General features: G+C 34.5%; 4 protein-coding genes across 21 annotated transcripts in view; 2 read left to right on the top strand and 2 right to left on the bottom strand.

Annotated features, from left to right (window-relative positions):
• Positions 1-5,568: 5,568 nt before the first annotated feature.
• Positions 5,569-7,542, bottom strand: LOC128157947 (uncharacterized). The gene has a single exon (XM_052820624.1). The coding sequence runs from the start codon at positions 7,540-7,542 to the stop codon at positions 5,569-5,571; it is 1,974 nt and encodes a 657-aa protein (XP_052676584.1).
• A 4,592-nt stretch (positions 7,543-12,134) lies between these two features.
• Positions 12,135-16,625, bottom strand: LOC128159620 (uncharacterized). The gene is made up of 2 exons (XM_052822768.1): positions 16,301-16,625; positions 12,135-14,757 (listed from the first exon to the last, which is right to left on the bottom strand). The coding sequence occupies exons 1-2, from the start codon at positions 16,312-16,314 to the stop codon at positions 12,783-12,785; spliced, it is 1,989 nt and encodes a 662-aa protein (XP_052678728.1). The 5' UTR covers positions 16,315-16,625; the 3' UTR covers positions 12,135-12,782.
• A 1,414-nt stretch (positions 16,626-18,039) lies between these two features.
• Positions 18,040-22,287, top strand: LOC128161411 (heme-binding protein 2-like). Of its 2 annotated transcripts, none has more exons than XM_052824693.1 (4): positions 18,040-18,248; positions 18,563-18,751; positions 19,247-19,376; positions 20,936-22,287. In XM_052824693.1, exons 2-4 carry the CDS (start codon positions 18,665-18,667, stop codon positions 21,289-21,291), a joined length of 573 nt encoding a protein of 190 aa, XP_052680653.1. In that variant the 5' UTR covers positions 18,040-18,248; positions 18,563-18,664; the 3' UTR covers positions 21,292-22,287. The 2 variants fall into 2 exon arrangements, with proteins under 2 accessions (XP_052680653.1, XP_052680652.1); XM_052824692.1 differs by lacking the exon at positions 19,247-19,376 and adding an exon at positions 19,066-19,195 and having other exon boundaries at positions 18,043-18,248.
• Positions 22,288-23,492: 1,205 nt separating this feature from the next.
• Positions 23,493-27,095, top strand: part of LOC128158574 (uncharacterized) — a 35,521-nt gene continuing 31,918 nt past the window's right edge. For all 17 annotated transcript variants that reach the window (XM_052821453.1, XM_052821454.1, XM_052821459.1 and 14 more), the window contains exons 1-7: positions 23,493-23,613; positions 24,466-24,947; positions 25,170-25,265; positions 25,450-25,559; positions 25,891-26,010; positions 26,399-26,475; positions 26,696-26,833. In XM_052821453.1, coding sequence (XP_052677413.1) covers positions 24,482-24,947; positions 25,170-25,265; positions 25,450-25,559; positions 25,891-26,010; positions 26,399-26,475; positions 26,696-26,833 — 1,007 coding nt within the window. In that variant the 5' untranslated portion in view covers positions 23,493-23,613; positions 24,466-24,481. The remainder of the gene's footprint in view (positions 23,614-24,465; positions 24,948-25,169; positions 25,266-25,449; positions 25,560-25,890; positions 26,011-26,398; positions 26,476-26,695; positions 26,834-27,095) is intronic.

Raw genomic sequence — 27,095 nt, forward strand, 5'->3', positions numbered from 1 at the left:
TTTGCAAAAATGCACAAAATCTTCCGACCTAAACATGATTTGATTTCTGTGAAAGTGTTTTCAACGATCTACCTATCAAATCGGAAATAGACATCCGCAAACTCTTATTTCTAAGCCGACTCTGTCTCACGGATCACCAGTCTCTTTCATAGAAGATATTCTCAACAAACTTATTTTCATTCCTGGAGTACATTTCCAATAAACAGCGAGGATTTATTCAGGATGTAATCAATATTTTGTCCACTTATAGTCTTACTGCATACCTTATATATATAAGGATATATTCTTCTTCCTTCTAGGTGGGAAATATTTCACATGGTTGTCAGAAAAACACCTACGTGCAGTTCGTATATTTAACTTTCGTTACATCTGCAACACTGCTGCACGCTACAATCGGACCCTTAAAGCTAAACCTAACCAAATGTTAGCAGCATAACCTCTGTATGTGTTTGCCCCTCCCCCATTAAGGACCCCTCCCTTTTTTTGTATATATGTAAATGCTTACTGTTATCAATACGTACTAATACGTACTGTTATCAATTATGTATAGAGCACCCGAACACTTGTAATTGTTTTATAAGTTCATAGTTTTTAGTTTTAACAAGCACAATTGCACATCGAATTAATTGAGAACGGGTATAAATATCACATAGAATCAACCAGAAGGAACTTCATTCAGTAGACATGATCATGTAAAATTACGATGGAATGAAGAGTTAGTTAATGAATATAGTCATTACAAAAACAATGGTTTTAACCTAGAGGAATGTTTACTTTTTAATTTTGAAAGGGGGTCCATGTCATAGGCAGAGAGAAATGATATTATAATAGATGAACAGCTCGGGTTTGGATCATATTCGTAGTACTGTAGGTGACATTTTTACAAACAATTGTGAACAAATATCTTATGGAATTAGAGGTTAACCTCTGAAGATTTTACGATTACTTTTTAATGTTTAAGTCTTGTGTAGTATTATAGGGTAAATTATCAGATTTATTGGTAAATAATCTTGGAGTTGTACAAAAAGAGATAGTTTCCCCTCTATGGCAATGATTGCAAAACGGAATTTTTAAATAATGGAGATAAACCAACTGAATTACAAGAGCTCTCCTTATATTTTAACTGATGTTCGCAGACATGTTTTTTTTAAATCTCAATCTGCTTCTGACTTACAGTCATTTGAATACTTTAGAAAATTATACATAGAAATGGTTGTTAACAGTTATCGTGAAAAAAACCCATCAAAAATACTGGTTTCAAGAAATGTAGGAAATTTAAAAAAAAAACAGACGATGTGTGATTTTATAACTGTGAACAAATTGAAGAAGTGAACAGTTATTGTTATCTTGGACTTCTGTTGAATTTCAATGGCAAATTTCATGTTACACAAAAACAATTTTCATTATATTCTCCCTCATTACGATCGTCAGAATATATAACAATAAGTGCTCAATGAATAAAAAAATACATGTACATGCATTTCACAAGAACGCTGCTCGCTAGCGTTTATTTTGTATAAAAACACATATTTTCAAGCAAATGTCAGCCTAAAATCACCAAATTTCATTTCATCTGCCATTTTACCTTACATGTAAACGTGAAACACATTAAACCATAGCGAGCGAGCTTAGGTTGCCACGCCACCGCATGGTCCTACTATTTATATAACCTGATCACGTGACCCGAAACTTATTCAAGTACCTTTAAAAACCCATCACGCACATAATTTTAATTACAATGTATGTAAGTACTTTTTATACTGAGAAGGAAATGTTTTAATATTAGTCTTAACAATGCTTAATGTTACTATGCCCTTGTCCCTTTTTGATACTTATGTAGGATGCACCGTTTACTACGGTTCTCAGGTCTTGGCTTTCATTCAGCCCCTGATAAAGAAAAAAAATAATTTTAGTTCCTGTGAAAACGTACTGAATGTAAAAGGTCCACAGCAAAGCAATGTGTTAGAAAACTGCGAAACTGAATAAAACTTTTATCATGAAATGTATTTTGAACACTGTGCCAGATAACTATGCCAGTGCCAAGGTGACATTTTAGCACCCGCTTAAGCTGCATGCATCGAAAAATTTGAATATGCCATATGATTGATCATTCCTAAACGAGTTGATAACTTTTTTGTCATTAATGTATTTCACATGTCAGGTAAGATATTAAGCTTTAGAATTTAATTTCAACAGGAAAACAAATTTTCCCACAGGAAAAACAGCTTTCCGACAGGATGTTTGGAATTTTCTACCGGAATAAAATAAGTTGATATGGGATTTTAAATTCCGATAGGATTTGATCAACACTCCAATAGGATTTAAAAATCCAATAGGAAATCTTAATTTTCTATAGGAAAACTACCTGGCTGAATCAAATTCTTGCAGGAAATACTTTTTTTCTTACAAGGAGTATACAAGGAGTATACATGTAATTCCTGTAGAATTTTTAGAAAATACTATAGGAATTTCAATATTTCTTGCATTACATGTATTTCTACAATGGGATTAATTTTTACCTTTATTATTTTCCTTTTGGATATTAATTTTGAAAGATAAATGTCTCACCTGACAGGTGAGTCACACTAAAAGAAAAGTATTGATATACTCTCTAGTCAATGGTCTATCGTGTGGTATATAAGGAATATTACAAAACAGCAAGTGAAGCAGGTGCAAAAATGTCACCTTGGCACTGGCATAATTTTCCGGCACAGAGTTTTTGAATTCATTTACATGTGTATCGATTTGTTTCTTTAATGAATCTTTCAGATTCATAAAAAATCTGACAACTAAAAACATCTCCCATTATAAATCTCCGAAAGAAATTTGTTTTCGTTCCTGTGAACTTTTATGAGTGAAAATGATAATTGTTCAATGAAGATATCTTAAATATATTTCCTTTTATTGATTTCAACTGTATTTCTTTCACAGGTATGTGTATTTTTATTAAAAATCATCAAAAAGCGATGAAAGCAATAAATTGTGACAGACTATAGTATCTGCTTTTGAATTTAAAACATGTACCTGGTAAAAGTACAGAATAGTTAATTAAGTGTCATGAAAATCTTCAACTTTATGCATTTAAATGTTCATATATCTTTATGCACAATCAAACACTTTCATATGCAGACATACATAACATGAGGTAATCCTACTTAATCATAATTTTCCTGTGATTCTTCCGTATCAACTTTGAACCTTAATCCTGTCTGTCATGTCTTATGTCAGTGTTTTATCCAAACCATCGAAAGGTAGAATATTTATCTAAAACTAGTATTCCTTTTCACACTTCATTAAACAAATATTGAGATACTTATGAAAAGATTTTTTTTTAAAAATGTTAAGTGTATACTTTATTTCTTAAAACTACATTATTCATTTCCAATGCAGAAAATAAGAATTGTCTGTTTGAACTTATTATATCCTCTCACTAATCAAACACATGTATATATTGTACCACAATCAAGGTTTACAGATCTTATTCAGCTTTGGAGAAAAGCTTTGTTAATGAAATCTGATCCAATAAAAGATTGATAAAGGCATGTTGGTATAGGAAACGATCACTATTAAACATACATGGCTGCACACGAAGGATCATCGGCGAGGGTGCATACTGAAAATAGATGAATAGTCTTGTTTCCTTTATAGAACAAAGATCTTGCAGAATAAGTGACAACACGGTATATGATAGTCGAGACTTATTAATAAACTGGTTGGTTAAGTGACCACAGCAATTTTTTTTATGTTTGAAAAAGTGCATTGCTTTCTAATGGTTAAAGCAAAACACAAGGGTCGTATTGGCTTTGAACTTCCCCAAACGTCGATTGAAGACAATAGGTGTGCATGAAATACCGTATAACGGGTATTTTTTACGTGCTGCTAATTTTTACGAGTTTTATAAATCCGTAAAAATTATACGCGTAAATGTTTACAGAAGTAAAAAAAACACCGCACATAAATTATCTAAATTGTACGTATGAGAGTCATGTCCATGACCTTCAGCTCAGACCCTGACGGCTGTACATGTAGGTATATTTGAGCATTTTTGGTAACTATGGCAGGGATACGAAGCTAGTTTAAACCAGTATCTACAATGCCAAATCCAAATGGATCGCTAAGTGAAATGAATCCAAAGGAAGTTATAAATGCTTTAAATAAATCGGTTGCCACAACTAATTCTCCATCAAGAACACCGAAAAGGCGAAAATATACGAAATACACCGATTGCGATCGTGCCGCTAGTGGCAGATATCCAAGTGAAAACGGGACCCCAAAATGGAGTTGTCTTTCTTTTTTCCCCGGGTAAATCGAACTGATACGAGCACATGGTGTACATCAATGATGATACCCAGATTAATAGGAATAAGAAAAGTGTATATCACATATGAAATAAAGGTAAATGAATAAACACAATCAGAATAATTAAGATTAATAACTCGTTTACAGAAAAACAATTTTCTGATTTGTATGTGTGTTAACTGTAACAAAGTCACGGTGAAATGTCCCCCCTTTTACCACAGATGATTTTAATTTTTACGGTCATTTCCAATTCGTAAAAAATTACGCGTAAAAATTCAAATCGCCTTATTTTAAGACAAATTCGTAAAAAATCACAGCAGTAAAAATTACCCGTTATACGGTATATAATCAAACAGTGTAAGTCAAGGCAGTCTAAATAGACTGGTATGATAAATAATGATTTATTATGTACCCGTCGAAGAAGCCGAACATGATTTCCCTAGAGCAAGATACATTCTTTTGCTTCAGCTCTTCCCATTGCCTAAAGAAACAGAGTTCTATGATTAACTGTTTTTTGTTTATTTTTGAATGCTTTATTTCTTCCACACATATGTAATGGCATTTTGGTTGTATTCATAGTCCAAGTACAACATAATACATATCTAAAGGTAAAATGAAAAAAGTCCTTTTTAGTCATCATGAAAGGTTTTCTCTAAATTTAACTTCTTACAAAGTTAGAAAATGTATATTCAAACACATCCTTTGATCACAAATAACGTAAATCATGAATTAAATTACACGTAAACAATTCCTTTTTTTAACATATTTAAATGTAAACTAAATAAAACAAACCCCATAAAATTGGATATACGTTTTTACAACCCCGATCAGCAACCTTTTCCACTTATATATTAATGTTTAAAAAGGTGGACAAAGCTTTGTGATACATACAATGCAACAATTCAGTGTAAACCGACATCTAAATTGAAACATTTTTTTATTCCTTAATCTTTATCACCAACGACCCATGGTTCATAAGTTTAACTTTAATACATGATTAATTTGCATATATTTGATACATTTGAATATATTTTTAAAATTTTAGAAAACTCCTTTAATTTCACACCATTATTGAGGTTTTCTAAATTGTAAAAATATTACAAATAATTAAACTCCATTAAAAAGATATACAGTTTATGATTAGCAGTGGCACAATATGTATACAAAGCATTCATTTTCAACAACAATTTTTAACCATGATTTTCTGCCATCGAGCTGGTAAACATGTTACAGTTTTTCACGAAAGTTATCCAATTTACATACATGAAGTCATGATTTACAGAAGCAAAATTTCCTCAGGTTGTAGTCATCAACACAATCAGACTGGTGGCCATATTCGTTGATTCTACTAATATCGCTGACCATCTTGTACGAGTCGTCACTCTCATCAAATTGCATGGTAGCCTCAAACAGCGCGTTACCGGGAACAGTGCTAAACGTCAGCTGATAATTCACCTGTGCGTTGACGCGGTCTCCATATTTTACAAATCTGTTGATGACGTCATTCTCACTTTCTTCAAACCTTAGAACCTTTTCAGATGGAAGAAGTTTAATGGCATTTTTAATTTTTCCTAATCTTAGAAACGCGCATCTTTTAAACACTTTATTGAGTTGGATGTTGATTTCCTTTATCATGTTGTTGGCTACGTTTTGTACAATTTCGTTAGTCGGTGACAGCGTTTGAAATTCGGCGCATGTGCACCAGTGCGGAAGTATTCCTGCTTCCTCGCATCCTCTGTCCTCCGGAATTTCTCGGAAAAGACTGATGCCTCTGTTTTTAAACCCCATCCTTATTGGTACTGATTTGTTAAAATAAAGAATATCAGAAAGAGTTTCATAAATATCAAATGGTGTTGTTAACCGATGAGTATTCGTTTTCAGATTATTTGCATAATCCTTGTATTTCGAGAGAAACCATTGTGGAAAAACAATAAAGAAAAAAGGTAAGCGTTCCTCCATTTTCCCAACGTATGATTCACGTATTTCTCCAAAGCGCACTCCATGATCACTGTACAAGATCAACACTGTATTATTGAGTTGTCTGTTTTCCTGTAGTTTCTTCAGAAATTCTAAATATGGAACATCTGCATATTTAGCATCGTTAAGGTCATCATGAGTTAAACCAGATATAAAAGAAAAAGCAAAATATGGAGTGTATCTGTACATGTTCATGAAGTGGTAAGTGTAGCTTAGAATAATGTCGGTTTCTAGTCTATCTGTTACGCAATTATGGTTGTCATACCAAACACTCTTGTCCACCGTCATAGCCAATAAAAAGTGTCGGTTAAAGTAATCCGCTGGAGACCGGTGAAATCCAGATTTCGAATAATCAAACATAGCAATTCCCGGAGCGTCCTCTGCGTAAAGAGTCCGATATCCTTTTGAAGCAAATTGTTTCCAAATGAAATCGTAATCATCAAATGGAATTTTACTCATGCTTTCATTCCACGGCACTTCCTCCAAGAATTTTCCCATGGTCATAGGAACAATATTCACAAAGGTATTATCCGCTACTTTGTTATAACCGGTCATCTCAAATGCACCTAGTTCTTTCAATAGATAATTACGCATGCGTTTCATGTACCTTTGCGAATTCAGTCTTGACACGGAATCCACCCCAATCATGACAACACTGAGAGTCTCCTCAATGTTAGAACTGGTTCTATGCTCATTAAAAGCAAGTGAACACCTATCGTCGACATCGGATTTCGGTAAAATAAATTGATGGAAATTTTTGTGAATTTTCCTATGATTGCGGTCAAAACATATTACTCTGGCGAATTCATGCCTCATTTCAATGGTAGCGTTAAATTTTTCACTCGGCAAGTATGTAAAATAGTTGTGGTCATGGTTATTCGGCGGTCTATATATAGGTTGGATTTTACAGTAACCAAACTGGCCATTCCATTTTATTTGATTAACTGCTGTCCAATTAATGTGCAACTTGGTCCCGTTTTCATATGTTAGTGACGGTCGTCGGTTACACAAAAGTGGTTCGCGTTGAGATTTGATGAATTTGGCAATTGACGGGTCAAAAGGGTCAATTTTTGGAATTTTACAAGCAGAGGTGTCAACCAGATACGGAGATTTTTCGGTCCATTGTCTGACTGGTTGTTTACTACTTTTCGGACGTTTGTAAAAGTCTGTGTTGAAAAAATCTTTTAGAAAAAAAAGAACAATGATAAAGAAAACGATCGCTCCCAATTTAAGGTAAAACAGAAAGAACCGGTATCGACGGTACATTTTAGAAAAAGTTTGTTACTTAAAGCCGTAATATCTCACATACTGTACGATACAGCATCGACCAGAGTAAGTCACGGAACTGAATATGTTTTATAGATTGCTATTAATAACCAAATCATGATTATGAATTCTGAACATCTTTCCTAAGGCGTTTGGACGGATGCAATGCACTCTATCGCTTAAGCGCCATCCATCAACTAAAGAAAATACTGTGGGTAATAGATTGATAATATAGAGTGTCTAGTTGGTCGACCAAGTTCACAGATGATATAGGTTACATTATTTATAATAAACTGTTCTTATGGCGTAATACAGGGTGGTCCATAAAATCTGATATTGTTTTAAATGCTCATTACAGTTTCAAAGAGCAAATTAAAAGTCAGTGAGACATATCATATATTACATGGAATTCAGTTTTATATACAATGTAGATTACGTGCCGTTTGAATGTCTTACATACCAGAGCAGAGAAACTAGTAGATACTGAGTGTTAAATGATTAATATGGATGTGACAGGGTGCACGATCGAATCTTTGAGTTTATAACACCTACTTTTAATTACACAGAGGACAATATATTAAGTGACCGTGTGTGTCCATACAAAGCAGTGAATTCCTACGGGCTAATGTTATTTCAAATGTGTCTTGAAACAGATTAACAAATTTTAAATGACAGAGACGGAGAATATATAGCTAACGATTTGACATATTGTGGTGCAACGGACGTACTGTTATCGATTATGTATAGAGCACCCCGAACACTTGTAATTGTTTTAAAAGTTCATAGTTTGTAGTTTTAACACGCACAATTGCACATCGAATTAATTGAGAATGGGTATAAATATCACATTGAATCAATCAGAAAGAACTTCATTCAGTAGACATGATCATGTGAAATATCGATGGAATAAAGAGTTAGTAAATGGATATAGTCATTGCCAAAAAAAATGGTTTTAACCTAGAGGAATGTTTACTTTTTACTTCAGTTTTGAATAAGAGGTGCATGTCATAGGCCGAGAGAATTGTTATTATCATAGATGTACAGCTCGGGTTTGGATCATATTCGTAGTACTGTCGGTGCATTTTTTCTCTTACAAACAATTGTGAACAAATATCTTTTGGAATTAGAGGTTAACCTCTGAAGATTTTACGTTTACTTTATAATGTTTAAGTCTTGTGTAGAATTACATGTACAGGGTAAATTATCAGATTTTTGGTAAATAATCTTGGAGTTGTACAAGAGGAGATAGTTTCCCCCTCTATGGCAATGATTGCAAAACGGAATTTTTCAATAATGGAGATAAACCAATTGAATTACAAGAGCTCTCCTTATATTTTAACTGATGTACACAGACAACATGGTTTTTTTTTTAAATCTCCATCTGCTTCTGACTTACAGTCATTTAAATACTTTAGAAAATTATACATAGAAATGATTGTTAACAGTTATCGTGAAAAAAACAACATGAAAAATAATGGTTTCCAGAAATGGGGGAAATTAAAAGAACAGAGGATTTATAACTGTGAACAAATCGAAGAAGTGAACAGTTATTGTTAATTTGGACTTCTGTTGATTTTCAATGGCAAATTTCATGTTACACAAAAACAATTGTCATTATATTCTCCCTCATTACGATCGTCAGAATATATAACAATATATAACAATAAGTGCTCAATGAATAACAAAAGTACATGTACATGTATTTCACAAGAACGCTGCTCGCTAGCGTTTATTTGGTATAAAAACACACATTTTCAACCAAATGTCAGCCCAAAATCACCAGGTTTCATTTCATCTGCCATTTTACCTTACATGTAATACGTGAAACACATTCAACTATAGCGAGCGATCTTAGGGTGCCACGCCATCGCATGGTCCTACTAATTATATAACCTGATCACGTGACCCGAAACTTATTCAAGTACCTTTGAAAACCCATCACGCACATAATTTTAATTACAATGTACTTTTTGCACTGAGAAGGAAATGTTTTAATATTAGTCTTAACAATGCTTAATGCTACTATGCCCTTGTCCCTTTTTGATACTTATGTAGGATGCATCGTTTACTACGGTTCTCAAGTCTTGGCTTTCATTCAGCCCCAGATAAAAAAAATAATTTTAGTTCCTGTGAAAACGTACTGAATGTTAAAGGTCCACAGCAGAGCAATGTGTTAGAAAACTGCGATACTGAATAAAACTTTTATCATTTAATGTATTTTAAACACTGTGCCACATAACTATGCCAGTACCAAGGTGACATTTTAGCACCCGCTTAAGCTGCATGCATCGAAAAATTTGATTATGCCATATGATTGATCATTTCTAAAAGAGTTGATAACTTCTTTTGTCATTAATGTATTTCACATGTCAGGTAAGATATTAACCTTTAAAATTTAATTCCAACAGGAAAACAAATTTTCCCATAGGAAGAACAGTTTTCCGACAGCATGTTTGGAATTTTCTACCGGAATAAAAGAAGTTCATATGGGAGTTTTAATTCCGATAGGATTTGATCAAAACACCAATAGGATTTAAAAATCCAATAGGAAATCTTAATTTCCTATAGGAAAACTACCTGGCTGAATCAAATTCTTGCAGGAAATAGTTTTCTCTTACAAGGAGTATAATTCCTATAGGATTTTTAGAAAATCCCATAGGAATTTCAATATTTCTTGCATTATTTCTCAAATGCGAATTATTATTTTCCTTTTGGATATTAATTTTTAAAGATAAATATCTTACCTGACAAGTGAGTCACACTAAAAACAAAAGTGGTGATATACTCTCTAGTCAATGGTCTATTGTGTTGTATATAAGGAATATTACAAAACAGGAATTGAAGGAGGTGCAAAAATGTCACCTTGGCACTGGCATAATTTTCCGGCACAGTGTTTTTTTAATTCATTTACATGTATATTGATATATTTCTTTAATGAATCTTTCAGATTCATAAAAAACAGACAACTAAAATTTCACATATTTGGAAGAATTTGGTTGTTCATTTTATGTGACGTTCTGATCGACAGTAGTGTCAATTCACTCACTCTAAATAATAATGAGAGAGGGAGAGAGAGAGAGAGAGAGAGAGAGAGAGAGAGAGAGAGAGAGAGAGAGAGAGAGAGAGAGAGAACAATTATTTATATTAATATGAAATAAACCATTCGCTTCGGTGTTTTAATTAAACATAAACAAATTTCGTTACAAGTTGAAACCATGTGTAATATAAGAAATTGGAGATATTGTGCAAAACTCAAATGTAGCCAATGCATGAAAAAAGTATATTATTTATTTTTGACTACTCGATATTTTCATTAGATGTCGAATGGTTTTAGTATAAATATCCGAATAATTATTAACAAATGACTAAAGATGATAATATTTCTGTTGTGAATTCATAAGAAATACCACATCGCTCACCCTACCAGACATACATTTATATCTCAATGTGTGACTCAGCAGTTACTGTGGAATCATTTTTTTTTTTCGAACCATTGTATACTGCTTATATCGCCATGCACAAAGTTGTTCACATACTCGTCTATCGGGCACGTAGCATCAGGCAGCTCCCCCCCCCCCCACTTTTTCTTGCAGCAACTTATTTTTTTAAATTTACATATAATAAATTGAATTATCATGGAGTCCCCCCCCCCACTATTTTTTGGAGGATGTAAAAAATTAATATGAAAATAAGGAAATAAAGATTGAAATTGAAATTATATACTACGCCAGCCCCTCCCCCCTCCCCCCATGGATTATGATTTTGAAGATTTTGGGGAAGTCTTAATTTCCGTTTCTTTCTTTTTTTTTTTTTTTTGCTTGTCAAGATATTTTGGATGAGTCTGCCCCCCCCCCCCCCCCATCCCCCACTTTCAAAAACGATGTTACGTGCCTGTCTATGTACATGAGAGTTGCGTACCCATAAATAGTTTTCCTACCAAAATGTTTTCCATATAAAATCATATACACATAAGATTTGCAATCACTGTGAACAAAATGTAATGTTGACTTTATTGGACTTACATTTTATATTGTAAAATTTTATTCTATTTTACATATTTATATTATATTATACTATATTATTGTATGAATTGTACTTGTTGTAATTCTTGCCAAGTGCATTACTAGTGATGTGCATTTGGGTATACGTCTAGGTCACTTATACACGAAAATGTGTTTAATACTTAAAATGTAACAAACCTCCTTACACATTGATAACAGTTGAAAACAAATTGACTACGAGTTTATATAAAAAGTAAAAGTTGGGAAGGGGTAAAATCAACCGACTAAAGACTCCTCTCTATTATATAAGGAATAAGGAATCATTCTTGGAGTATTATGAGGTGATAATTTCGGTCGGGGCGTGATCAAATCCAATAAAGCCCGAAGGGCTTTATGTAGATTTGATCACGCCCCGACCGAAATCATCACCTCATAATATTCAAAGATTGATTCCTTATTACTTATATTTATATAATTTTAAACCATCTTACGATTTAATATTTAAATATAAATGAGCAAACCCGCTGGCGCCTCATGTATATAGATAAAAATCTCACAAAGAAAATGTAATATGTCTATTTTATTCTTACCTCTTTTCTCTAGCGAAGCCAGTACAGCATTAGATTTTAAACAGAATGACATTCATCCTACTATATTGCAATAAGTTGTGGTATTGATAACTAATTTCTTGATTTATGTTGTTGAGCGGATCCATGAAATCGAATGTTCATCAAAGATATAATGGCAAATTATTGCCTACGAATACATGCATACGTTTTCAAAAACTCTGCTTTACAAAATATATAAAATTTGTAAATGTTTGCCAACAATCTATAATCAAGCAATACAGAGATTCCTTCCATTTTTTATTAATTAGGAGTAGGTCAAATATAAAGATATAAAAAATAAAATTCGGTCAAAAAGTGAAAATTGGTTGTGTACCAGTCAGTATTGTTGAACGTTTGCCACGTTCCCTCTTCCTATACTTTTTATTGGATATTGATGTAGAAATCAATGGCATATAAACAAAAATGCATACTCTTTTCACATCTCTCTACAACAAAGTTTTGTTTGGTCAATCAACATAATTTTGCCTTTTAATCCGTTTCAATTTCGTCCACTGATCTTGAATCGAACTCATCACAAACCAAGAGAGGCAACTGTTAACATACCAATTAAATGTACGTCTTCAAAATGGGAGAAAAATAAATGTGTTTACATTTATTCAATATCAGCACATCACGATTTACAGTAGCAGAATTTTCTCAGTTTGTGGACGTCTATGCAATCACCCTGATGGCCATATTCGTTGATTCTACTAATATCGCTGACCATCTTGTACGAGTCGTCTCTCTCATCAAATTGCATGGTAGCCTCAAACAGCGCGTTACCGGGAACAGTGCTCAACGTCAGCTGATAATTCACCTGTGCTTTGGAGCGGTCTCCATATTTTACAAATCTGTTGATGACGTCATTCTTACTTTCTTCAAATCTTAAAACCTTTTCAGATGGAAGAAGTTTAATGGCATTTTTAATTTTTCCTAATCTTAGAAATGCGCATCTTTTAGACACTTCATTTAGTTGGATGTTGATTTCCTTTATCATGTTGTTGGCTACTTTTTGTACGATTTCGTTAGTCGGTGACAGCGTTTGAAATTCGGCGCATGTGCACCAGTGCGGAAGTATTCCAGCTTCCTCGCATCCTCTGTCCTCAGGAATTTCTCGGAAAAGACTGATGCCTCTGTTTTTAAGCCCCCTTCTAACTGGTATGAATTCGTTAAAATAAAGAATATCGGAAAGAGTTTCATAAATGTCAAAAGGTGTCGTTAGCCTCCGAGTATTCGTTTGAAGATTTTCTGCATAATCCGGGTATTTAGCAAGAAACCATTGCGGAAAAACAAAGAAAAGAAAAGGTAAGCGCTCCTCCATCTTACCAATGTAGGATTCGCGCATTTTGCCAAAACGCATTCCGTGGTCACTATACAAGATCAACACTGTATTATTTAGCTGTTCGTTTTCTCTTAATTTCTTCAGAAATTCTAAATATGGAACATCTGCATATCCAGCACTGCTCAGAAAATCATGTGTTAAACCTGTGATAAATGAGAATGCGAAATATGGAGAGTATTTGTACATGTCAATGAAGTTGTAAATGTAGCTGAGAATAATGTCGGTTTCCAGTCTGTCTGTTACGCAGTTATGATTGTCATACCAAACACTCTTGTCCGTCGTCATAGCCAATGAAAAATGTCGGTTAAAGTAATCCGCTGGGGGCCGGTGAAATCCGGATTTTAAATAATCAAAGATGGCGATTTCTGGCGCGTCCTCTGCGTAAAGAGTCCGATATCCTTTTGAAGCAAATTGTTTCCAAATGAAATCGTAATCGTCAAATGGAATTTTACTCATGCTTTCATTCCAGGGCACTTCCTCCAAGAATTTTCCCATGGTCATAGGTACAATGTTCACAAAAGTATTGTCTGCTACTTTGTTGTATCCGGTCATCTCAAATGCACCTAGTTCTTTCAATAGATAATTACGCATGTGTTTCAGGTACCTTTGCGAATTCAGTCTTGAAATGGAATCCACCCCAATCATGACAACATTTAGAGTTTCTCTAACGTTAGGGCTGTCTTTGTGTTTCACAAATGCGAGTGAACACCTTTCGTCTACATCGGGTTTTGGTAAAATAAACTGATGAAAGTTTGTGTGAATTTTCCCATGATTACTGTTGTAACATAAAACTCTGACGAACTCGTGTTTCATTTCAATGGTATCATTGAACTCATCACTGATCTCCAAATATGTAAAATAATTGTTGTCATGGTTATTCGGCGGTCTATAAATAGGTTGAATTTTACAGTAACCAAACTGACCGTTCCATTTTGATTGGCTGACTGCTGTCCAGTTAATTTGCAACTTGGTCCCGTTTTCAAATGTAAATGGCGGTCTTTTATTGCACATGACAGGTTTGCGTTGAGGTTTGATGAAGTGTGCGATGGACGGGTCGAATGGGTCGATGTTTGGAATCTTACAAGCAGACGTGTCCACAAGATACGGGGTCCTGGCGTGCCACGACCTGGCTATTACAGAACTTATCGAACGCTGGCGGAACGTCGTGTTGATGAAATCTATGGTGGATATAAGCACAATTGTGGAGAGAGCAATCACCGCAAACTTCAGGTAGCATACGAAGGACCCATGGCGGGGGCACATTCTGCAAAAGGAAGGGTTTATTAATGCAATGCAATCCTACTAACCACACTAAATACAACAATTCAATTCATTTTTTTTCTTTTGCCAAGTACAAGTGTCCTCAAGGGGCAATAAGATGATCGTACTATTATGTTGGTAAGAAATATGCACAATATACATGTATACATATCATTTTAATTTTTTTTCGTGTCTTTCTCTGTGATAGCACTAGGAATCAATTTTGTAAGTGAACGTTTAATTCAATACAATTCATTAATGACGCACTGTTGGGGCGCAAGCAGGGTCACGAAACAAAAATATGTAAAAATTTAGTATTTTAAATATTCATATAAATTGTATAAATAGAAGTAATAAGGAATCATTCTTTGAATTATTATTCCTTTTTTTTCAGAAAGATCAATATTTATATAATAAAAGGAGACATACATAATCATTTAAATTGCACATGATGCATACATGTTCCATTATCTGTAATTATGCATATAAACATGCATTCATATATATAACAATTTTTTACGATTTATCCCAATGGTGGGAAACTGTAGTGTTTGAGTCTCAAAGATACAAATTAAGACAACGTCATTTGTAAAAATTTACCACGATAATTTTATTAACATATCTAATTCTAAGTACAAAATCGGACAGTAGAAGTAAATTCGGCCACAGTGATGCATATTTATAAACTCATAGGACTCATTACTCAAGTCCAAGCCAAGGTCATAATGATTAAGGCCATATGGCCATTTATAATCCAATTACTAACGATTTATGAAACGAAGATGGCGTTGTTTCACACGTCCCGTCTCTGAACAAACCGTCTATACATGTACAAGTACATAACACTATGACACCCTGATGATATTCAGTGTTCTTACCATACTTATAATGGATTAACTTTTGTACATCTATTGAACAAACTATAAAATGTACAAAATATGATAGATCTGTTACTGAATCTGTAAGGAAAAAGAAAAAAAAATTCCTTCGATACATAGATTATGCATACCCTGCATGCATGCATGGATTCAGAGTTGTGTCTGGGATTACTACCCCCCTCCCCCACCCGCTGGGGATTTACGGTCTGTCGGGGTAACCCTTACAGGAAGCAGAAATATGAGATGCCTTTATCTTTAACATGTCTAACGAATGTATGTTATTTTTCTGAAACTAAACATATAGCTGAAGAGAGTACATGTAATTTACTAAGTCTGACCATTCGGATTTTAAATGCATATTAATTATACTTCACCATCAAGTATTATTAATATGATATTCAAAAATGATACTCTTCCGGCACTTGTTTATATTGTTCACTCAAATTAAGAAGTCAGATTGAACATGCTGGGTCGATATTGCTTAACTTGAGGTGAATTTTTAAAACTTTTCGAATAACTATATGTTGTTATTGTTTACATCTCGCATGACGTAAAACGCTCTGATTGAGTGACCAGCTATACGTTGACTATAGATACAAAACTATATAAAGTAGTTCCATATTTTGTATGGATGATAATGTAACTATCGATATTTTCTGAAATTCTTACCTTTTGCAGGGCATGGAATTGAAATATGTTGAGCAACTTTTAACGATGGCAAACTTAAGGAATCTGTTTCTGATACAAAGTTTTTGATTGGTTCCGTTCTTATCTACAGGCTCAGTTCCTGTGTAGCATCTGGCTGACTCAGCGGGGGCGGATCTAAATCTTCTTTGCGCTGTCTAATGGGGGAATCTGCATCATTTTGTATCTGATTAAATTGTCAAGTGTGCACGTTTTTTCTTCTTCTTCTTTCTTTTGTTCTTGGACAGCTTCCGCGTATATAGTATACTTATGTTGAGCATGGATCTAAGAGTTGTATTATAGTGAAGTGGGAAGCCAAAGCCTGAAAGTTCCGGATCACCTTCCTCATGCTTTTGTTGTCAAACGTTTTTGCTTAAGTGAAATAAAGAGGATACTTGTTAAGACGGGGTAGGGAAGATATATTAAGACGTCACATTCTCAATGTGCTTTTAAGAAAAATGTTGGTTTCCAGAAGAATGATATCGATGGAGTGTAACCCTCCCCTCCCCCTTTTGCTAGTATGTATGTATATATCAATCAAAATCAATTTTAAGAGGCTGCGTATATTGAAGAGATCTAGATATATTATTTGCATATTATAGACATATTCATATATGTATCAAAGGCACTGGCGGACATGGAGTCTCCTACTTCTTTTGGGATCAAATTTCTTATAACAATGCAGACAAATAAGAAAATCATCAAATCAAATTTCATTCAAATAGGGCCAATAAAAGTTCCTAAAAATCCTCATTTAACTCAGGAGGTGGCTCCCGACCAGCACTTTGCCTTGGACCCACTGAGGGCCTCAAGCCGCCCCATACCCCCAAGCACGAAGCATCAGGGGGGGGGGGCAGGGGGTCCTGCCCCCCCCCCCCCACTTTTTCTCGCAGCAACTAATTTTTTTAAATTTACATATATAACATTGAATTATTATGGAGTCCCCCCCCCCCACTTTTATGGGAGCATGTAAAATTTTGATATGAAAGAAAAGGAAATTAAGAGTGAAATTGAAGTTATAGATATACTAACCTCACTAAGAGTGAAACTGAAGCCGCCCCATACCCCCCAGGCACGTAGCAACGGGGGGGGGGGGGGCAGGGGGGTTCTGCCGCCCCCCCCCCCCACTTTTTCTCACAGCAACTAATTTTTTTAAATTTACATATAAAAAATTGAATTATTATGGAGTTGCCCCCCCCCCCCACTTTTATGGGAGCATGTAAAAAATTTATATGAAAGAAAAGGAAATATGAGAGGCCTGACAAAAATTGGAAGGGCAAATTGGCGCGCGTACACGATTATGTTGCCATCCAGATAAAATGGGTATATTTGTTTAACAGTATAGAAGAGTCAGCCCCAAAACCCCAGACCAGCAATACCCCAACCACTTACTTATTGCTGCGTTAAATAAAGCAACGTTATAGATATACTAACCTCACTAAGAGCGAAACTGAAGCCGCCCCATACCCCCCAGGCACGTAGCATCAGGGGGGGGGGGGGCAGGACTTTTATGGGAGCATGTAAAATTTTGATATGAAAGAAAAGGAAATTAAGAGTGAAATTGAAGTTAAAGATATACTAACAGCTGATAAGAATAATCCCCCCTTCCATCTGCAATAAACCCGGTACAATTAGGTGAACTATTTATGTCGTCTATGCAGAGTTGTTGTTCGTGAGTTCTCTGGTACAAGATACGTCAAGAGAGGTTCCGATGTTTATGTTTACAATCTGAAACACGTGTCAGGAGTTGTGACCGGAATTTACCTTTCATAACTCGGCCTATTTGGGACATTGCATCAAATATTGACTCTATGCTACGAGTCACAAGTTATAGTTGTGTAACCGATGATTTTTAATATATAAATGCACAGAATTTTCTGCTATTAAAGTCAAATTCTCTGGACGTGCTTGCACCTCGTCTAAGAAACCTCACGTAAGTATTGTCACGAATCTTACATAGTTATATCACAGGCACCTGAATTTTTATCAATCAGTCGCTTAATAAGTCATATATCGAAAATTCTACCCCTACTATATATAAATTCAATATATGACTTATTAAGCGACTGATTGATAAAAATTCAGTTGCCTGTGGTAATATATGATTTTTTTAATGTATTAAATTATCTGATTATACTGTATAGTTTAATTACTGATCAATTATATAGACTTATTTTGAATGTGTTTATATAATATGTTGTTTTAACTGTTACCGTTGGGTACATCGATCTCTGTGTTAATTTTCAGATCCATTAAGAATATTAACAACCTCTACATTTGATACCTATACAATCAACAACCATTTTCCGTGAACATAGACTCCTGTTAACTCCATCACCTTCATTAAGGATGACCAGTATACTGAAAACCATTGGCTCTGTTGTGTCTTCCAAGGGTCTGGACAAGCCTGCATATGAAGTGCTTAGCTCAGAAAAGGTATGGTGTCATCTCGTCAAAATCACAAAAATGAGCAAAACTTACTGATTATGTTGATAAACTGTAGGTGTTTTTTATTGTACATGTAAATGACAGTGAATTTTTTATAGAAAAGATATTTTCTTATAAACAGCTAAAAAAGAAAGTTTCAAATTAATATATTTCCTACTACCTTAATCATTCCTAATACTATTATAGATGAGAAATACAGAGCTTTTTGATGATCAGCAAAGTATGTTTTACAAACATTTGTGTGTATACATGCAAATAAATTGATATTACGTCTTCATGCACATGAAAATGAATTATTTTAGAACTATGAAACTCGCAAATACCACCCAGCTAAATGGGTCAGTACTGCGGTACAGAGTATGGAACATGAGAAAGCCCGGAGCGCAGGCTTCCAGAGGTTGTTCCAGTATATCACAGGAGAGAACAAGTCAGGTATGCTTCATGGGAAACGCCCACTATTGTGCAATCTTCTTTTTTCTTCAGAATTATGAACTGAGACGATATAGTCCAGCTAAGTGGGTTAGTTACACTGTCAAATCGATGAAGAAGAAGGAAGCCCAGACTGAAGGCTTCTGGAAATTGTTTAATTATATTCAAGGGGAAAATGAGAAAGGTGACCTCATTATGTCTTCAGCATGCATGGTACTTATGTAGACTGGTTGGGGATAGCACATTTACTGTACTAACAACATGTATACAAACCCGTGTTACATGTAAAATTGAACAGATGGAGGTAACAGGGTTTTTACTAACTTACTAACCTATTAGTGGACATTTTACCCCAAAGTTTGTTATAACCAGTGTACAAAAAGTGCAATCATATTTGAATGTAGAAACAAGAGCTTGTGATTTAAATATTAATATTGCTACAGTTCAGTTATATGTAAATATTTGCCTATCAATGACCCTTTCAATGTTCATGTACAGTAATGTTCATGTGCCAGTAATCATGTACTACACATTTAGATAGCTTTAAGTTTATCAATGAGACGTTTGAAAAATTAAAATTTCATCCAATCAATTCGAATAAGAAGTCATGAGACGCAGAATTGCAAACGCAACTTTCATATCATGTTTTAAAATCAGTCTTAGGTCATTTTAACATAGTGCTAAAGGACTAAGTGCGGTTTTATGCAATGTTTGCCCCCCAAAATCAAAGTTTTAGAAATAGCTTTATAATAAGGTGAAAGATAGTTAAAATCATATTGAAAATAAAGGTGTAAAAGGTTATCACCACAGTGACGTCATAATGTAGAAATGACGTCATGAATATTGCATTATTTTGATAAATTGATGTTTTGTAGTAAAATATGGGTGTTTTCCGATGGTTTTTCGACTGGGAAACATCGAGCGCAGGCTTGCTCAAGTACCATTTTTTAGTATAATATGTATAACTATCTGAAGAAAAACATATGTTAAAATCGCACTTGAGCAGACCTGCGCTCTATACTTCCGAATGCAAAATATAGAGCAAAAATGAGAATATCTTCATTTGTTTGCAAATTTGCGGGAATTAGGTCATTTAAGTGACGTCATAGATAAACAGCGAGTGAGCAATGATGACTAAAATCAAGATTAAAGTTATAGGCATCCTCTTTACAATGATTTGTGAAGATTTCATTTTCATACGATACTATTTAAAAATTGGTTGAAATCGGGGGCAGATATTTGACCATACCGCACATAGTCCTTTAGTGCTTAATCAAGTAATGACAGCCCCTTCTCTCTCTCTCTCTCTCTCTCTCTCTCTCTCTCTCTCTCATAAAATTATAGTTTTACACATGTAGCAAACTTGAATCTTAGAGTTGATTTACCTCAAAATGAATTAGATACTTGAAGGATAATTGATGCAGTAGAATAATAGCAGTGATAGGAAGGGATTTTTTCAAGGGGGTAAAGTGGGAGGGGCTTTATGTTTGTAATAATATTAAGTAGAATATATGTATGTATCTGAATTCTATCATAAAAAGGGAGGTCTAACACCTTTTCTCATTTATTTACTAACTTTTAAAAGTTATGGCAAGAGGTCAGATGAGTTTCAGATGCCCACTCTCTCACCTATCTTGATTCATACATAAATGTATTCATCACACGATAACATGTGAATTATACTGATTTATTAACATCATTCTAAACATGTTTTTAAAGATTTCTATTTTATTTACTCTTCAGAAATGAAGGTAGAAATGACAGCCCCAGTGTCAACCAGGGTAGAACCAGGAGCCGGGCCAAATTGTGAGAGCACCTTCACCGTGTCCTTCTTCATACCGCCGGAGCACCAGGAAAATCCGCCTCAACCCAAAAACCCTAATGTCTTCATTGAGGAGCGACCAGGTTTTGAGGCTTACGTAAGGAGTTTCGGAGGATTTGCTAATGAGGACTCATGGGTAACGGAGGCGAAGAAACTTTCCGAGGACTTGAAAGAGAAGACCAGTGAAATCCGCCAGGACTTTTGGTACACTGCAGGGTATAACAGTCCGTTCCAGTTGTTTGGTAGAACCAATGAGATTTGGTTTGTTAAAAAGTGAACATGCAATGATCAAAATAATATGGATGAGAAATTAGTGACTCATGATTTATGATGGTGATTTTGTTTTTTTATTCTTGCAATCAATTAACTGTATAATATGGTGCTAGTGGTGGTTGAATTTTTCTTCTTAATCATTTGTGAGTGTATGAATTTTTGTGTCATTTTCTGAATTTCTATGTGCCTTGTTTAAAACTTTTTTCAAAACATGTATTAATGTCTTGTTAATCATGCTCATGTCCACATAATTCATCATGAACAACTTGTATGCACAAGCAAACTATTTTTATTTTTTTATATATTTTTATACAGATAACTAAATATTTGTTGTATTTTGATGATTTGTCATTTATATAAAGTTATGAATTCAGAAAAAAAAGAATTACATAAATCTAGAAATTTTAAGTTTCATCATTAATTTCTTTTGTTGAATATTTATAAAACTTAAGATCAAGATCTAGTAAATGATTCCAGAGTGTCTATTTGGTGCTAGAATCATTTTGACATCATAATTGATGTGAAGAATCATTTCTCTTACTTAAAAGCTTTAAAGGAATTATGTAGAAAATGAAACATTTTCTTGACATTTTATGTTAAATCATTGGAAAAGTAATCCCGAAACCTTTATTCAATTTAACATCATTTTAAAGAAGAGGTTGAGAGCTTGTTTAAGTACGTTTTCGGAGAGACTGTAGGCATTCTAAATATACTTTATTAATCAAAAATAGACAAAATTCCGAAATGTGTTCCTTATATATTTTCTTCCTATTTTCATTGAAAATGACAGTTTAAAACATCTTTTTTCATTGTGTTTACCAAATATTTTAGCCCTGGTACACCCTATCAAAACTCGTACTAGTATATACGTCCCTGTTGTTATTAAGCATCATTAGAAGAATTTATAACTTAATAGATCTTGAACTTAATATGATATTATTGATTTTAATCTCATTCTTCAGGGTACAGAAACTGAATAAAATTAAATTGAAACATTGGATGTGCATTTGGTCAATATGCTCTCAAATATAGCATTATCTCTGTTTTCCGATAAATACATTACCGGTACCTGCATATAATGTTGACTGGAGAGGAATTCAATGAGTCAGTTTACAAGTATCTCTCTGGCGATGAATAGGCCCCAGACATTAACCAAGCAGGTATCATGATGATGATTGAAATCGAATGAGCTCGGGACGAATTTTTATATGAAAAATAGAGATTAGCTTATAAATCCTTGATAATACCCAGAACGAAGGATTGAGCTTGGAAAAATATAAATTGACGCATGAAAATGAAGTTCTTCTGGAAACTCCTATGTTTTTTATTAATACCACAAGATCTACAAATCTATATACAACAGGGCTGCGTTCAAGATCGTAGCAGCTAGCCTAGCCGCTAGGTCGTAGATAATATCTAGGTCTATTGAACGGACCGCGAAGTTAGCCGCTACACTGTAGGTCTCAGATTTTAAGTTGGAAATATTCAACTAAGGAATAATTACATCGACATAATTTGTTAATATCAAGCGGAAATATGCATGTTAAAATTCATTATAACTTAAAGGCCCGATGAACAAAATATCACTATAAGTACATGTAAGTAAATTTCATGTTTGTTTACAAAATGGTAACTAAGGTGACCATCTTGAATTTGATGATTAGCATAAACTATTTAGGCTACGAATATCTACGTAGCGGCTAGGCTAGCCTACCGTTCAACTTCGTAGCCCTACGTAGCAGCTACGATCTTGAACGCAGCCCTGGGACCTTATTCACAAAGCCTCCGTAAATATTCCGCAGTCGCGCTGAGTTTACGGGAGGCTTGCGTAATTACGGGTGGTTTAAACGGCTTATTCACGAAGCTCCCGCAAACAAAGCGAAATTTACGGAAATTTTGCGGAAGTTTTGCGCACATAACAGGCACCTGCATTGAAAACTTGTGAAAAGCCTTCACTAGATATATAACTTCAATTTCACTCTTAATTTCTTACTTTCAATTTAATTTTTCACATACTCCCAGAGACATAAATAATAGTAAAGTGGGGGGGGGGGACTCCTACTTTGGCTCACTGTTTTAAATTCGACTAACACAGGTACATGATGTACATGCACAAATCTATCAATACAGGGCGAGCCCCCCCCCCCCCCCCCCACCCCCCATACCGACTTTCGTATTTCGCGCTCTTTCATTTTGTACAGATGGCGCTCCAAGACGTTGCTATCTGTAAACAACATGGACGACTGGAGCGGACACTTGCTCATGCATTAATCCTAGCCTCCGTCTCTTTCTTGATCCTGGACTTTATTTTCAGCATGGGTTAAAGGTAGGGCAGATTGAGGATCAAATATGTACTGCGTAGAAATCCAGGAAGTGGATGCAGCATAATTTAAACCAAAGACACGGAAAAGTCACGTACTTTCCCTTGATCCAACTCGAATTTTCTCGACTTGGTCATGATAAATGTCCAGATATCTGAATTATTTGGTGAACAAGTTGTAAGTCTATTTATAAAACGCCAAAACGTAAATCAGTTTTACTATTGTATAGACAATGCTGCACGTGCTCTGTTTGTATATTGCCACTTATTTTGATTAATTAAATTAAACATTTTGTTAAAATTGACAAATTTATAATCAGTACTGGCATACGACCAATTCTCGCCAAGGACCATTTCTCACCAGTACATTGTAAATACAACATTTTATCAGCACAAATTTATATACGAAAAATGGCATAACAATTAATGCACTGGCGAGAAGTGGTACTCAGCGAGAATCGGTCTAACGCCAGTTACTGCTCTAGAACCAGTTCTTGCTAAGTACAGTTGTCAGGTTGGGCAATAGTATATCACAGTTTATTAGGTAAAACTTTGTGGTGGCGAAAAACTAATTAAGGTAAGGTAGTTGGTGAGATTCACATTGTCATGTGCAAGTAGGTATCATATATCTTATTCTTATTGACCCAAATTAGGGAAGGTTGATGGTCAGACAGCTAGTATACATAACAACTTGTTATTTTAGCATCTCCAATTTGTTCTTGGGGAGATCAGTGGATCGAAAAACACTTTGACTATCAATGATAGTTGCTAAAATACTGTAATGCCTATTCCACTTTGCTTAAGATTATATCGGTAAATAATAATATTTAAAAAAAATAAAATGTTTCAATCTTGTAGATTTACTGTAGCAAAAATGCCAGGAGTACCAGATAGAGTTCACTTTGAGGATGAGGTGATACTGCGGAATATAAAGCTTGACTCCATTCAAGAGGAAGAAAGCGCATTCAAACAGCGAGTAGATGACATTCTGAACCCCAATAGCACTTATCTCACAGATTTCCTTGGACCAGATGAACTGGGGGAAGACTTTGGCCTGGAGCCTGAAGATGCATACTATGTGCTTCCCAGCGAGACGGACACTGAATACATCAGTGGTCTGGACGACCCAATGTTGGAGAAGATCAAAGGCCAGATAGCAAAGAATCTGAGGAAAGAAGAGTCGGATACCAGCTCAGAGATTTCATCCAGGACGGATGAGTCCGCAGAACAAGAGGCTGAGCTCAATATCCATTACTCGGAGCATTTCACTTCCGTTCCTTATGGAGTCTTGCCAAAGGCTACCTACACACATGGTCGCAAAAATGCAGACATTATGGGCAGTAAGTGCAAATCTTTTTGACAAAACTATTTCATAAACAAAGATTTGATATTGAAGATTGAAATCTGGATTTTGATTGGAACTTTAAAACTCTTGTTTCTATGTTCTAACACAATGTACTGGCCATCCTCTTGTATGTATTTAAGAGTGCATTCCTTTTACTATGAAGCTAATTAATATCCTCAGGTTTTATCCTCACTTGAAATAATTTGCATGTTTTCAGTTGTTTACAATGGAAGAATGCGCCAGTTTGTCATTTTGGATGGAAAAGGAATTACTACCTGGAAGCGAGACTCTGGGCTTAATGGAGAGAGTCGCAGTAAGTGTATCTTAAAAGTCTCCAACTTTTTAGTCAATAAAACATTCAAACAGATCAAGACTAGATGATTGATTAATATTAATGAAATCCGAGATCAACGCATGTAACAGTTAACACATGTAACAATAAAACAGCATTGAGGTATTTAAAAATGAATAATATGATGGTTCTTTTTTTAAAACAGTTCAAAGAGCACTAATGTACCCAAAGTATGAATACCGACTGATTTCTTATCTTGTGTATGCCAAGAAGTTCAACTGTTACTTTGCTCTTGGGAAGGATTTCTCCTTGAAGGTTTGCAAATTGCTAATAAGAAATACAATATCTCCTAAAAATCGGATTAATATTGACATCATGTATTATGAAGTATTTCCATGTACCGGTATTAAGTGATGTAAAAGTGTAGAACACAATGATAAACTTCAAGTTTTTTTTAATCAATTTTCTTGCATTATATACTGAAGGTATGAGGCAAGTATCACGGAGACTGAGTTTATTTTTTAACCCACATTCTTCCATATAAAATCAACAACACAGAGAAATGACACTAAAAGCTTTTAGAATTAGATATTGTTATGCCAATGTGATGTCATGTCAATAATTAAAATCTCTTCCTCTTTTATAGGTGTTGAATAGAGACTTTATTGAGACTTGTTCTGTCAGCGCCAACCTGAGATCTGTTCTGTTTATGTTGTTCAATCCTGTGGGTGACGAGTTGATTACGGGGGGAGTGGATGGAACTACGGTAAGTCGATCGTCTGATCAGAGATGTATATACCGTATGGCCAGGAAATTATCGTCCCTATTTTTATTTTGCTAATTTTGCCCTTGTTGTCAATGGGTAAATTTAAGACTGGGTGAATTCAAAACAATTTTTAAATTAATGTTTTAATAAATATAAAGAGTATTAATCATATATTCATTTGTCTGGGCAAATTTAAGATGGGGTGAAACCAATTGCAAATGTAGAAGTGTCCAATAAAACACCAGGCAAATATAACTCTGTATACAAAAAATTAAAAAAAATTGGTGAGTCAATAATAGCTGATTTTGAGCTTTGAGTGGGTAAATAGATGAGATGTAACAGGAATTCCATATTTCAGAAAGATTCTTCTATAAATTTGTTATTTCAGGTTTGGAAATTTGAACAAGATGCCACCAAACAACTCACAGAAATCAAACCTCTTGCTAATTACAGACTTCGAAGAGTGTATGTGTTCATTTGCTATTGCAAATATAAAGCAATATGTATTGTGTTCATAATGTAATTTATATTTTTCCAATGTTAAACTGTTACAGATTGAAATTAAATGGATCCGCAAAAACCTGTTCATTACAAAATTGTTTTAGTGCATTCATAATTTTTTTCAACAGAAATTAACCAATGATGGAATTAAAATGATTTTTCAGTGAATATGTTTTAATTTCAGCCGTGACTTGAAGGATGTTGGAGGTAGCTGGGTGAAGCGAGTGGATTTAGATTTCACACTACAACATCTGTACTGTTGTTCAGACACAGATCTGTATGCATATGACCTCAAAGGGCAGCTACTCTTCAAATTTTTGAAGTAAGCATTTTCTCTGTACGAGTTATCATTACATTTATATATATAGAAAAATTGTAATTAAAGTTTGACATTGATGTACAGAGGGTTTGCAACAATGAATTCCTGTGATTTCATGGATGTGTGATTTGATTTTTAAATGAATTAACAGTGTGTCCATGATCATGGAAAGGTAAATTTGGTGCAAAAGTTTATGAAAAAAATCCACCAATTATGCCCCCCCCCCCCATTTTCACTGAGGAGTATGTTTTTCCTTTTTATAATG

The sequence above is a fragment of the Crassostrea angulata genome, chromosome 8, assembly GCF_025612915.1.
Source record: "Crassostrea angulata isolate pt1a10 chromosome 8, ASM2561291v2, whole genome shotgun sequence".
Lineage (NCBI taxonomy): Eukaryota > Metazoa > Mollusca > Bivalvia > Ostreida > Ostreidae > Magallana > Magallana angulata.

Coding starts and splice junctions, on each gene's coding strand:
- LOC128161411 (XM_052824693.1), top strand. CDS start 18,665: ATGACCAGTATACTGAAAACCATTGGCTCTGTTGTGTCTTCCAAGGGT. Junction 18,752..19,246: donor AAGTGCTTAGCTCAGAAAAG/GTATGGTGTCAT, acceptor TTTTTTCTTCAG/AATTATGAACTGAGACGATA. Junction 19,377..20,935: donor TCAAGGGGAAAATGAGAAAG/GTGACCTCATTA, acceptor TTTACTCTTCAG/AAATGAAGGTAGAAATGACA.
- LOC128157947 (XM_052820624.1), bottom strand. CDS start 7,542: ATGTACCGTCGATACCGGTTCTTTCTGTTTTACCTTAAATTGGGAGCG.